The sequence below is a fragment of the Canis aureus genome, chromosome 11 (assembly GCF_053574225.1).
Source record: "Canis aureus isolate CA01 chromosome 11, VMU_Caureus_v.1.0, whole genome shotgun sequence".
Classification (NCBI taxonomy): domain Eukaryota; kingdom Metazoa; phylum Chordata; class Mammalia; order Carnivora; family Canidae; genus Canis; species Canis aureus.
In genome coordinates this window covers 63,947,705-63,962,011 of record NC_135621.1, presented here as the reverse complement: position 1 = coordinate 63,962,011, position 14,307 = coordinate 63,947,705, and the positions used below count along the sequence as shown (strand labels likewise).

Below are 14,307 nucleotides of genomic sequence, written 5' to 3'. Positions count from 1 at the left end.
ACAACTCAATAATAAGAAAACAACCCAATTAAAAATGAGGGAGATGATTAAGTGGACATTTCTCCAAAGAGGATACACAGTTAATGAATGAATACATGAGATGCTCAATATCATTTGCCATTGGGGAAGGGCAAATCAAAACCTCATTGATAGCTCACTTTGCCCTCACTAGGATAGCTATAATCAAAAAGAAAAAAAAAATGTTGACAAAGATGTAGAGAAATTGGAACCCTTGTATATTGCTGTGGGATTGTAAGTGTGGCCACTTTGAAAGACAGTTTGACAGTTTCTCAAAAGGTTTAAACATAGAGTTACCATTATGACCCAGCAGTTCCACTTCTAGCTATACACCCAAGAGAAATGAAAATGTACATGCACGCAAAGACTTCTATATGAATGTTCAAAGTAGAATTATTCATAGTAGCAAAAAAGTAGAAACAACTCAAATAGCCATGGATAAAATACGGTATCTCCGTAGAGTAGAATATTACTCGGTAATAAAAAGGAATAAAGTACTGATACATAATCCAACATGGATGACCCTTGAAAACATTATGAAGTAAAAGAAGCCAGACACCACACACCACATATTTATTATTCTATTTTATATGAAATATTCAGAGTAGGGAAATACAGAGAAAATCATTTAGTGGTTGCCAAAGGCTGGGGGAAACGGGGAATGGGAAGTGACTACAAATAGGTATGGAATTTCCTTTTTTAGGGTGATGAAGTATTTTAAAATTAGATCATGGTGATAGCTACACAGCTCTGTAAACACACTAAAAATCACTGGATTGTACAGTTAGAACAGGAATTGTATGTAAATTTTATCTCAATAAAGCTATTTTTAAAGAAAGGGAAATTTGGGGTAAGACGTGTGTATCCTATGCATTTAGACAAACTTTCTTTTATTGTTTTTTTTTTCTTTTATTGTTTTTGTTTAGAGAGGCAATAGGACATATGAAAGAAGGTGAAGAAGAAAAGACCAAGTCCTATAGTGCCTTAATATGGACAAATAAAGCCATACAGAAGAAAGACATTGAATTCCTAAATGACATAAAGGTAGTTAAGTTCTCTCTTTTTATTTTATTTTTAAATTTCCATAAAAGAGTCCTTTCTCTTTTACTTTATTACAAGCAAGTCATACAGCATGGGCTTTGGGGAATAAGACCTGCTTTCAAATCCTGGCTTTGCCATTTACTGGTTGAATGGCTGCGCAATTCATCGAGCCTGAGAGGCAGCACTGCTAGTGACGAAGAGCCTGCCTCTAGGCACAGATCACTTGGACGCAAATCCTGGATCCCCATTTCATAGTTGTGTGACTTTGGACAAGTTGCTTAGCCTCTGTATGCTTCAGTATTTTCATCTATAAAATTAGTTAGAAGGATGAAATGAGTTTAGTCATATGAAGCACTTAAAGCGGTCTCTGGTACCTAGAAAACCTTAGTAATGCTATTATTTCATTTGGCCGTATGTAAAAAGGAAAATAGAATTGGTCTAATAGAATTGATGCTAAGATTAAGTGCATAAATAAAACATGTTATTAGAAGGATAATATATATATATTATAATAATATATATATTATATAATATATAAGAAGGATAATATATGCACAGCACAAATACTTTGGCACCTGCTAAATTTTCCTTTACAGGAGCATATCACTGTCAAGGATCTGCCCATTCATTTGCATATTTCTTCCCCACCTGTCCCCACCTCTTCCTGTAAAGGTAATTTACTCTGAAATGCAAGGAATGAGCATAAATGGGCACAGAGATGTGTGAAGTTATCACAACATTGTTTAAATGAGCAATATTTTGTAATAATCTAGATGACCTACTAGAGGGGAACAGCTTAATCTTATGGTTTATCTGTATGATGGGCAATTGCTACCAGCTGTTAGAAATTATGTAGTAGATGACTATTAATTGACAAAGGAAAATGTTTCTAAGGGATGCTAAGGGGGAAGAAAACAAGCTATGAAGAGTATATAGAGGGTGATATATTGTGATTTAAACACACACACACAAGTGTGTGCACATATATATGTCTATGTAGAAAACAAACTATATGGCAAAATATACCATAAATAGGGTTTATCCTTATTAAAAATACAAACCCCCAATACAGAAAAATAGACAAAGGATATGAACAAGCAGCTGAAAATGAGCACCTCCAAATGGCCAAGAATCATTTGAAAAGATGTTCCACTTCTGGATTGAAGGAACAAGACATCACTTTAGCCCTCCCACTGGTTGGCATGGAGGAGAATGCTGGTCGGATACTTTGTCAGTAGAAATGTAAAGTGTTTAACGTTTTTGGAAAACAATGTAGTGATGACTGTAAAAATTGAAAATATACTGGTCTCCTACCCAGCACTTTTATTAGTGGCAGTCTGTCCTGAAGAAATAAAACTCCAGTGCATAAGAATATGTGCACAAGGATGTTTACTGTATTCAAAGTGGCAAAATCAACAACACAACTAAAAACGAAGTGAGTTTCCTTCAAAAAGGAAAATGGCAGAACCAGCTGGAATATTATAAAGCTATTAAAAAAATTAAACAGCATGTGCCCCCATTTCATTTATGTTGTTGTGTGTATATATGCCTAAAATTGTTGGAAAAAAAGGATGGAGCTGGGTCTACATCTATGACTTACAGAAACACCCATGACATTATGAGAAAGAAAGTGAAATGCAGAATAGTGTTTATAGTATGAGTGTTTTGGTGAAAACATATGAGTCATTCACCCCCTTAGACAAATCCATCTCTAACCAGGGGGGTGATCAGATCACCCCCTGAGGGCCTCCAGTTCTCACGTTCTGTGATTCTATATCAAAAGCTATTGGCTTTTGGTCCATTACCTGGGACCTCTAGGATGATAGATCAGCTTTAGATAGATACCTTTAAAATTGCGAAACAAATATCTAAACCTCTGTTCCATCATAGTACAAGTCATTCTAGAATGCTGGGAAGAAAATTAACTCATTTTAAAAACAGATTCAGGGGCGCCTTAGATGGCTCAGTCAGTAGAGCGTGTGACTCTTGATCTTGGAGTCATGAGTTTGAACCCCCACATGGGTGTGGAGCCTGCTTAAAAAAAAAAAAAAGATTCATCATTTGGAGGTAGCCTAACTCAGAGCTAATTCAGAAATAATGCTGAAAGATGATTTTTGTAGGTACAGAGTAAGCAGTGAAAGGGTCTCTTTTAATGGTTCACAGCCCAGATAGACTGATGGGACTAGCTGACTTCTCATATTTTTTTGTGTTGGGGTTAACAGTATTTTCTAATATTCCTACTGTCATCAAAAATACAAAAACTGAGTTACTGTCCCATTTTGAGAAAGAGCCACTTCAAATTTATTATGTCTCTTCTAAGGGCAACCTACTTCTAAGGAAAAAAAAATCTTTTGTGTATATGTGTATGTGTTCCTGAAAATTCAGCAGAATGGGGCCAGCAGAGTGCACTGTTAGAGTTATGGTTTCCTTTTGTCTACTGAAAACAAAACACGCACAGGAGTGTGTGCGGATTGAGTGTTATGTTGGAAGCCCGGTGGTGGGTCTGCTGGCTCAAGTAGTACTTCCATTGACTAGTTCATGGTTCACAGTACTGGGAGTGAGTAGCCAGAAAGGGAACAAGGAGAAGAGCACTCCTTAGTCCTTCATTTAAAGCCAGCTATTTCTGTACTTTATAGCAGAGGCCGTATCTGTACAGATTCCTTAACAGCTCAGCCTTGTCCTTTTTTTTGTCTTTTTTGGCCGGAGAAATGTCAAACCTTATGGAGACAGCCTATCTCAGCAGAACAAAGTGCTTCTAAAATCAAAGAATGAAAGGATCATAAAACCCGTGAGTTAGGAGGGGCCGTTGACTCACTGCTATGATCAAAACAGTCACACCATTTCAAGTATAGTCTTTGTCAGAACTTGCTCGTCCTTTCTTAGTGGAGAACTTGATATAGGGGAGACCAGACTGAAATCCTTCTTTTCTTCACATGGCTGCAGGCACTCCCAAATCATGTAAATGAGGAAGGAGTTGTTCCAACAAGAAATGGCAGAAGGTTCAAAGTTCTTACTAACCTCCATTTCTCCTTATGCCCAATCTCTATTTTTAAGACTTGGAACCAGTTGACCTTTTACAATATCAATCTCTATTTCTTAATTTATATCATGTGACGAAAGGAAATCTCTAATTATAAGAAAAACAAGCCTGTGCCCCTAACAAAATCTGAATTGTAAAAAAAGGCACGCAGTATTATTATTCTCAAGTAACTTGAAATGGGCTTATCAATACTGAGAGTTCCTGGTTTATTGTACACACTTCTTTGTAATTATTATAGTGATGTAACCGTTAATTTTCCAGATACATCTTTTCATAAACAACAAAAAAATAACCTTGTAAGTGGGTGTATGGTTGTCCTTAAAACATGCACACTGCCCATACATACCAGGGATGCTGAGGTCTCACCTACAAACAGCCATTTCTCACCTCAACTTTTCACCCTGTTGTTAGGTCATCTGTTAGGTTATGGGGAGAACAAAGAACAGGTCTTCTAGAGGACCACTGTTAAAGGACAAACTAGAATTCCAGGGTCCTAATCAATTTAATTAATTAAGTTTTTAGAGCAAAAGAGATCTTGGGGATCATTTGCTTCAAAGCCTTTTGTAAGTGGCATACTGGGGCCCAGGAAATGAGTAACTAGGGCCTAGGTTATGAGAAGTTCCACAGAGCCTGAACCATAGGGAATGCAATTTCTTTTAGTATTGGTATCTACCCTGACAGTGAGAGATGAGGCCCTCCAAAGAAAACATCTGTGGTAGGCCATGGATGACAGAGGAGGTGCTGAGAAGGCTTCCCTGGGCAGCAGAGCTGACTCCAAGGTTGTGTAACCCATCCTCCTCTAGGACTTAAAGATCGACCAGAAAACACCTCTGCGGGTCCTTCACCGGAGGCCCCTGGCTGTGAGAACTCGCATCATTCACTCCATGGAGACACGCTATGTGGATGAACATCATTTCCACCTCTATCTGAAGACTCAAGCCGGGACGTATCCTTTCTCCTTCTGCATAGCAGTACTTTAACCAGAACCCTGTTGGAGGAGTTCCCGCTGCCCTAAAAAATAGGTGCAACTTGATCTAGGAATGATTAGGGTAAGGATTAGGTTGGAGAAGAGTCCTTTTTGGGGGGGAAGAAAAGGGGGTTCCCATTTAATTTGTATCTTTCAAAATGACATCTTAAACCATGAGGCAGCCAGTAGAGCATGAACTTTAGAATAGTCACAGCGTCTCACACAATGCTGACTGCATAGTAAGTACTCAGGGAACAGTTTTGATTGATTCATTTATTGATTTGTGTCTTTATACATTTTGCAAGTCACATTTTCATTAACACATTTGGGTCCTTTCAGCATTTTGAGCATTTGCCCCAGATCACCAAACGCTGATAGATGGGAGTGGCCCTACTTTACATACTGATCTTCACTTTATTTGGTGGCTGGCCCAAAACAAGAGAATAGTCCAGAAATGATCGCTTGTTCATATCATGCCCTGCTTCGTGTGGTTTTGTATCCAAGCTGAGTTGTTGGTTAAAACACATCAGGCAGTTGCCAGAGTCTTAGCTCTAGTTTACTTTTCAAAGGTGCTCCCAATATTTGTTTCTTGGTTTTATATTATTTAGTGATCCAATAGGATGAAGTGATAAAATACTTCACTAGTATAACACTAGTGATGTGCTTATGGGCATATTGCAAAAAATGTCATTTTAGTCACCAAGTAGCATTCTTACCATGTTGCTGTAATCAGCTGTCTCTCCTCCATCAACCTCTTCTCCCTTCTTCCTCCCCATCCCCATGCCACCCCACCCCACCCTATCCCAGAAGTGACCAGGATTTGCTAGGCTGAAATAGGTAGATGTTATTTACTCTTAAAATAATCTCTTAAATTTTTGGTGCAGATCGAGGGATGATTTGTTTGGACTGCAGTAGACAGACCTTTGTAGCTTTGTTGTTTGGAGCACATTTGCCTACTGTAGATGGACTGTGGATGGAATTTCAAAGAAATCATAGATTTTTTTTTAACCTAATTCCAGCTTTCATCTTAGTGTGCCAAGGTGAAATGTAGTGGGTTTTTGAAGAAACTAATATATTTTCAATCTTATTAAAACATTATTAGGGCCAACTGTGTATGTCTCTTACTGGCATAGCCAAGGAAAACTCTCTGGTAAGCGTTAGATACCATGTGGTTATACACAGAAGTATGTGAGGTTTCAACATATATTGCTCATAATGCTGAACCAGTTCATTTGACTTACACCTCATCCTTCTGGCTATGAATAAGAATCATGCTGGCCCTTTTAGCTGGTTGTTCTGGACTTTTTGGTCAACTCCCCTCATCACTGCTACTCAAAAGTAGCATTCTTGAAAGAAAAAGAATGACAATTGTTGAGTAATTATGAGTTTAGCAAAGAAGGCAGTCACTAGATAATTATATCTCTTAAGCTTGAGTTAAAACATTTGGTGAAAGCAGAGTATACTTTCAGAAAATGAGGAGGACATAATATTTATGGTGTTTTTTATCATCTGAAAATAAACTTGTTTTTCCTACTCAAATTAAATTTTTATACCAAGTGCCAGCTTGTAGAACATAACGTAATGCTGAATGAGTTTTTACTGAATGCTAGCAAAATTATATCTTGGATAAATATTTTCAAGGCTGTAGTAGAGTCCTGTGTAAGAAATGTTAATGTAATCTTAATAATTAATTGTAGGATTAGCCATTGACTTCAAAATTTGAAGATCTATGAGGGAAACATGAAATCGTCCCCTTAAAAAAAAAGACTGAATTCTCTTGCTAACCATGCAAAAGTTGCAAACAGCTGAAACTTCGGTCCTTTGAGAATTCTCCTGAAGGGCCTTTATCAGTGACTAAATAAATATCCTCATTGTCCCTCCCATCCTACTGCTATTGTGCCACTGGGTCACATTACTAGGAAACTGTCATTGAGGTCACTCCATGTGTGACCCTGTGGAAATCTATCTTCTGGCAGATGACAGCTTACATTATTGAAAAAATGAGACCAAAAAGATGACAAAATGGAATTTGTGGCAAAGAAAAGGTAGCTAAGGTTTTTTTGTTTTGTTTTGTTTTGTTTAGTATTGAACTACAGTTAATTTTAAAAATCCATATGCAAAGTCGCCTGGTTGGCTCAGGCAGTGGAGCATGGGACTCTTGATCTCAGGGTTGTGGGTTCAAGCTCCATGTTGGGTGTAGAGATTACTTTTCAAAAATCTTTTTTTATTTCAATTTTTTAATTTCAATTCTAGTTAAAAAAAATTTTTGTTAAATCTTTAAGAAAATTCTTATCCAAACCTTGGCACTTGGAGATGAGCTAAAGAAAAAGAAAGTCATGACTCTTTGTTAAGTTTGATGTAAACACAGGTGCCAAGTCCTGCTGTTGGCTGCAAGGCTGATAGGAACCAGTTTGCCAAAGCTTATTTTTTAAGACACACATCACAGGTCACAGCTCAGAAATAACCTCTCCTTTGTAACATTTCTGCTTGTCTGTCATTTCCCTTGTACCTATCAAATCTCACCAAAGTTAGTGCTGCATAGCTATCTCCATTGTTTCCTTAAACAAACCCCAGCTACATTAAAGAGTTTGTACATGGAGACTTTGGGAGAACCAAGCCGAACATTGGCTCTCTAATGAATGTGACGGCAGACATTCTTGAGCTGGATGTTGAGGTAAACCATTTCATCGTGGAAGTGCCCGCTTGAACATTGAATTCAGCCAAGGTTATACTTTTGGGCATGCGGGGGGTGGGGGGGCGGCATTAAGCCAAATAGGTATCTATCTCTACTCACCTTAATAGGTATTTGAAAATGGTCAAAATCTCACAGTAGCATTGTATTGGGGGAGGGACTATCTTTGCAATCTTTATCTTCTTAAAAAATACAAGATCTCTTTGTGATCCTTGCAAATCTATAGCTAATTTACATGTGGCATGAGATCTTAAACCCTTAAACGGAGCAAGGAAATGAAACTTAAGAGCCCTTCATATGTCCTTTGGACTCTACAGAGTTCATTCTCATACCTATTTTGTCTTATAAAAAATTTAAGGCAGACTACTCAAAAACATACATTCAGGACAGGGATAGAAAATGGGACGAGCCAATGGTTATTAATAAAAACAGTTCAATAAGGGACCCCTATGATGTGGTACAAATTCTCTGCTCTTACAGTCTGAATTGAAACAAGGTTAAATTCTTAAGTATTTAGAAGAGTGGATTGAATAGGTCCTTCAGGCAATTCTCCATAAATATTTTTTTTCCCATTCGAGCATCGATAGGTATTGAGTCACAAGTTGTGTGTGCTCCCTGATGAATACCTGAGGAGGAATGGGGCTCCTCTCCCATGCCTCCCCACCAAGAAAAAAAAAATTAGGAGACTAGCATTTTGCACTTCAGGTTAATATCAATTATAAAAAGAATTAGGTATAGTTGCCTCATACGAAAACAGCTACGGTAATCACATGATCACTGGAGCATTATCAGCAATTCTCTTGAGTGTTTTCAGATTAGATTTTACACAGCCCCTGCAGTACAGCCATTGCTAGCACCTTCAAGGTTGCAAGGAGCCTTGCAGAGAGACTGTTATTTTGAGAAAGAATACCTAGTGTTAAAGAAAATCTCAACTGCATTCAACTTCCTTGACCTTAATTCTTAGCACAACTTGGGAATGTCAGTCACAGGCCAATGTTCCTTATTCCTGCTTGTCCATTGGAATCACCTGTAGAATGTTTTAAACTTCCCCTGCTCTCCGAAAAAAAAATAAATAAATAAAAAAATAAACTTCCCCTGCTCTCAACACATACAAGACTGTGATCTGAAATATTTAGATTTTAGGCATGAGAAGCAACCCGTTAGCTTATATATAGGTGTTCAGTATGTGGCTATGTTCTGAAACAGAACCAAAATATCTTCTTGGGTTTCTAAACGATACACACACACACACACACACACACACACACAAAATAGTTATTTGGGCTTTCCTAATAAAACTTTCCTGATTCTGGTAGTGACTCATAGATTAATTTTAAAAATCACTTTTGGTAAATCATTTTGGGTTTTAAAATTTAAGTCTCAAAAAAACCCAGAACAAGACATGGGTGCAGCGGACTTTTTGGAACTTCTCAAATTAGGCATTCTAGGGTAAACTACTTCTAAAGCCTAGGACGTGATTGTTTATGTGGAGAAAAAAAGGTAGCCTACTACTGTAATCTCATTATGACTTAAATCAAGGTTTTTCTCTAGAAGAGCCAAACCAGATGAGTAGAGATAGATAAACTTGATTTTAAAAGAAACAAAAATTCTGAAATGATACACAATGGTCATTTATCCTTTTCTAGTTCCAGGTGATCTTTCATACTCATTTACTTTTCATTTGGTTGCTAAGTTACAAATAACACCATACATAAGTGTATAGACTACTTGAGTGTTAGTTCAATGTAAGATGGGAAAATGAAAATGAATGAAAGTTGCTAAGAGTTGAGGGAAAGTTGGTGTTGCTTCCCAAATTTGCTTGTTACTTTACTCATAAGTAATATTTACAAAATTTAGATGCACTCTAGTCTCTCTTATTGGTCAAAAGGTACAATTGATAACCAGCTGAGTGACCAAATACTCCGTGAATTCAGAAACAAACCTTGGGCTCAAGAATCTCAAGGCCTAGTATGTATTTTAGAGTGTTGAATTGTGGTATTCGATGACTTTTTTTCAAATGCACTTTCTTCTGTTGCCTTATATTAAAACTATTAAGTGTATGCAGTATTACAGCAAATGCTTACTAGAACAGTAATGTTTTCATATCTTGTTTTCTTCCTTTTAGTCTGTAGATGTTGACTGGCCCCCTGCTCTGGATGACTAGCATTCAAAATTGGAAACACAGAGTAGGGTTTTCGTGGCATGATGTGGACCTCCATTCAGCATACACTGTATAATGGCTCTTTACTCAGCATTACAGTGTCTTGGAAACCATTTGGATCATGTTGATCTACGTATTTTAAAATTTGTTGTAACATCTCAGGATCTATGTATGTGTATATTTTCTGTTAAATGTTCTAAGGATGTCTTATGATTTTTCTTGTTCCCTCTCCTCCACATGCCAAACTATGAATAATGAAAACATTCTCTTAATTCTTTCATCTAGAGAAGTACACAAACAGGATACATTCTCTAATAATCTGAGAAGCTATAATTTCTTTTGGCAGAATTTGCCTCCATAAGACATACCACCTTCAAAATCATGTTCTAAATTTTTAAAATGATCTTGATAGAAGTTCTATCTAGATTTATACAGCACAGTATCCTATAATATTCTAAGGTACCAATGCAAATCTAACATCATTAATGTTTTTCCCAGTAAGCTTTAAGCAAGCTATTACCAACAGAAGTACTTTTTGATATAATCTGTTACAAATCTTAATGACTTCAAGTTACTGTTTTGACAACTTAAAGATATCAATACGTTTCCTGGGGAGGGAAAGTGAAACCGTAGGAATTGAGGCATACATCTTTTAAATAAGGAGACACAAGTGCCTTCAGTAACTTCAAACCCAGGGATAAGATTTTGAAAAATTAAGATTGCTAAACAATCTGCTGTTATTCGAGTGCTTCAATATATTATCCAATTTCAAACATCTTCATCAAGTGGATAGGATATTATCATTTCCATTTTATAAATATGAAAACCAAAGAATGAAAGTTAAATGATTTATCTAAAATTGTTAGTTACTTCCATATCAGGGGTTAAAACTGAAGTTTCCTGGTCTCTAGGGTCCTTTCTTAATAAACTTTGTGAATGAGCACCCACTGTGTGAAGGAGGCACCAGAGAATGTCACTTAAATGCACTAACCATGAGAAATGACTTTTGGAATTTATATACCAAATCAAGGAGCTTGCCAAAAAATAGCCCAAGTATACTTCATATGACCTTATATAATTACCATTTGTTAATAAGTTCATCATCAGTTGGTACTATGAAGAGGAAAAACATGAAATAAGCCAAACCTAAAGAAAATGGATGGGTCATTAAAAGAAACGTTTCAACAATTTAAAATTTCAGATTTAAGTGTAATTTCTATCACCCTGATTCAACTATCTGAGCTTATTTTAGAACACATGTGACTTGAACAGTATTGGATGATTGTTGTCCCATCTCTTCATTAAACATGCTTCATAGATACCAAGATGTATTATTCATTTTAGAAATCAGTAAAATTATTTAATTGACATGAAGTTTCATATATGAATACTAGCAAATAATAGTTTCACTATTTTCAATGCCAGAAAATGAGAAAGGGATAATAGAAATAAACTTCTGATAAAAAGGTAAGAACTTCTGTGTGAAGATTTCTTCATTTCTGGGGAAGTTTTGCTACAAAAAGGATTTAAATAATTTGGGAGATAGTCTTTTGCATGTTTGTTTTTGGCTCAGCTTTGAATTTAGTGGAATCTGCAAAATGGAAAAATTAAGAACTTCCTTAACAGAAGATTTCTATTTCTTAAATTTCTATTCCTGACATTATACAAAATTTCAAGCAAACAGTAAACATTAGCTGTATATACTTTACTTATTCCATATGTTCATATATTATGAGACACAGGTTGTTAAAAATCAATGTAGGTCTTTGTTTTACGCAGAACTGGGAACATTAATAAAAGTACTATAGTTTCACTTTTGCCTATATAAAATTATATATATATATATAAATTATTTTAAAATTAGTTTTGTGATCTCATGGCTTTATTTTTAAATTTTTCTTTTCAAATTTTTATTTAAATTCTAGTTAGTTAACATAGAGTGTAACAGTGGTTGCAGGACTAGAATTTAGTGATTCGTCACTTACATATAGAACACGCAGTGCTCATCATAACAAGTGCCCCATTCATAGCTTTATTTTTTTTTATCAAAATTCTTATTTAGTCGTCAATAGCACTTGGAGAAAAGGACCCTTTTTAACTTCTTAGTATTTCTTTGTCCCAAATATATTCTGTGATTTAGCTTAGGAAAAACATCAACTCAACTCTGAATACCTGGAAAAGTAAAAAACAAAAACAAACCAAAAAAAGCTGGGGGGGGGGGGGTGGAGAATTTCCTAAGTAAGATAACTGGTTATATTAAGAAGTTATATGAAATAAACTCAGAAGTTAAATTTCCATTTCCAAAGAGAGAAATATCTTACTTAGGCTGATCTCTTTTTTTGAAGCTTTATTCTTGATTTTTAAGCCCAAATAAATGTGAATTTTGATGCAAGCTTTTTTGATTTTTAAAAATGGTAGTACCCTTTTGGTGCCTGAGCGGCTCAGTCAGTTCACTGTCTGACTTTGATTTCAGCTAAGGTCTTGACCTCAGGGTAGTGAGTCTTTAAAAAAAAACAACTCACTTTTTTCTTAAAAAAAAGGTACTTTATTATGGAAAAAATACTGCTTTTATGCTATTCATTTAACTTTTTTCATTTTGAAATAATTTTCAACTTACAGGAAAGTTACAAGAAAAGTACAAAGAACCTTTTCTCCTCCGAACCACTGAGCCAGTGATGCTCCATTACCTCGAACACTTGAGTGCATAATTTCTACAAAGAAGAATACTCTTCTAACTTGTCACAATAGAACTATCCACCCAGGAAGTTAACACAGATCTTACAACTGTGTATCCAGACCCCACTCAAGTCTCACCAGTTGTCTTAACAGTGACTTTCATAGGCAAGGGATCACAATTAGCACATAACCGTTACGTCTCTTTAGTCTCCATCAATCTCAAAGTTTGTCTTTCCTTGACTTTGAGTACTTTAACATTTTTGAAGATTTCAGGTCAGTTATTTTGTAGATCGCTCTTCAGTTTGGGTTTGCCTGATGTTTCCTTATTATTAGGTTCAGGTTGTACCTTTCTAGCACGAGGATACCACATAAGAGGTATAGGTATTACCTTTTTTGCATCTTATCAGGTGCCATACAATTTTGATTTGCACAGTTTCTGATGACTGGATTTTAATTGAAATTCAATTAGCCAATATATAATACGTCATTTGTCTCAGATGTAGTGTTCAGTAATTCGTCAATTGCATATAACACCCAGTGCTCATCACATCATGTGCCCTTCTTAATGCCCATCACTCAATTACCCCACCTCCCCACCTTCCCCTCCAAGAATTCTCAGTTTGTTTGCTAGTGTTAAGAGTCTCTCATGGTTTCTCTCCCTCTCTGATGCCTTCCCATTCAGCTTTCCCTCCCTGCCCCCCTATGATCCTCTGCAATGTTTCTTATATTCTGGACTTTTTTTTTTTTTTTTAATGATTACTAGATTTTATCAATTAATGAAGGCAGTGTCTGCCAAGCTCCTCTATATTTATAGTTACTCTTTTTCCCCTTGAGAAGTATCTTATAAGGAGATCATCAGCCTTTCATCCAGTGGTTTTAGCATTTACTGAAGACTTGTCAAAAACTGATTTTCCAATTCCACCATTCCTTTTACATGCATTGGTTAGCATTCCACTGAAAGGTAGAACTTGCCCTTTTTGTGGATTCCTGGCTTCCTATTTTATTCAATAGGTTATAATTTGTTACTAACAAATGCAAATGCATACATGCAGGCGCACACACACACACACACACAATATGTTTCTTATTCTACAATTCTACATATATTGAAGATTGGGAGTTGTATACCAGTACTTCCAATCCCAAACTTATTCTAGTCTTCTCCCTTTTCTTACTTGTAATACTCTTCTCTGACAGATGTCTGGCTCCCATTAGCCTTAATATATTTACTTGATCGATCAGTCCCCCTCATAAATAACCCGTCTCCTACTGCTGCATCCTTAGTTCAGATCCTGAGAGTCCCCTCCCTACTACCCTCAAATGTCCTCCTCAGGCTTCACCCTGTAGTCCCACCCTGGGCCACCCCCTTATGCCCCTGTGGCAGTACCTACCTGTACCTTGCTCAGAATAAGTGAATGACTTTTGTCCTGAATTATACAGGAAGGGAGAGAGAGGCAGGAAATAAGTCAGGAAGGCAGGAAATGAAAATCTTTTAAAAATGCATTTTAGTACTCTACAAAAGTTATCACTTCAAAAGACAGTTACATATGCAGGTATATTCATTCAGCTATAGCTTTCCATAAAAATACCTAATGTTTCTAAGAAACCAAACTGTCTTTCCAAAGGAGGATGCTATAAATAACAAAATCTCACTGATACTTTAAAAGTCAAAAAAATAAAAAATAAAAAATAAAAGTCAAATCACAACAAAA

At 36.3% G+C, this 14,307-nt stretch overlaps 1 protein-coding gene across 12 annotated transcripts in view; it reads left to right on the top strand.

The window, feature by feature from the left end:
- The window catches only part of PUS10 (pseudouridine synthase 10), a 71,126-nt gene extending 59,733 nt beyond the window's left edge, over positions 1-11,393 (top strand). For 11 of the 12 annotated variants that reach the window (XM_077915537.1, XM_077915531.1, XM_077915536.1 and 8 more), the window contains 4 exons: positions 945-1,062; positions 4,903-5,045; positions 7,641-7,740; positions 9,884-11,393. In XM_077915537.1, the coding sequence (XP_077771663.1) occupies positions 945-1,062; positions 4,903-5,045; positions 7,641-7,740; positions 9,884-9,922 (400 nt within the window). In that variant the 3' untranslated portion in view covers positions 9,923-11,393. Of the gene's footprint in view, positions 1-944; positions 1,063-4,902; positions 5,149-7,640; positions 7,741-9,883 lie in introns of all 12 variants that reach the window. The other variant, XR_013389740.1, reaches the window with a different exon arrangement.
- Positions 11,394-14,307: the final 2,914 nt, after the last annotated feature.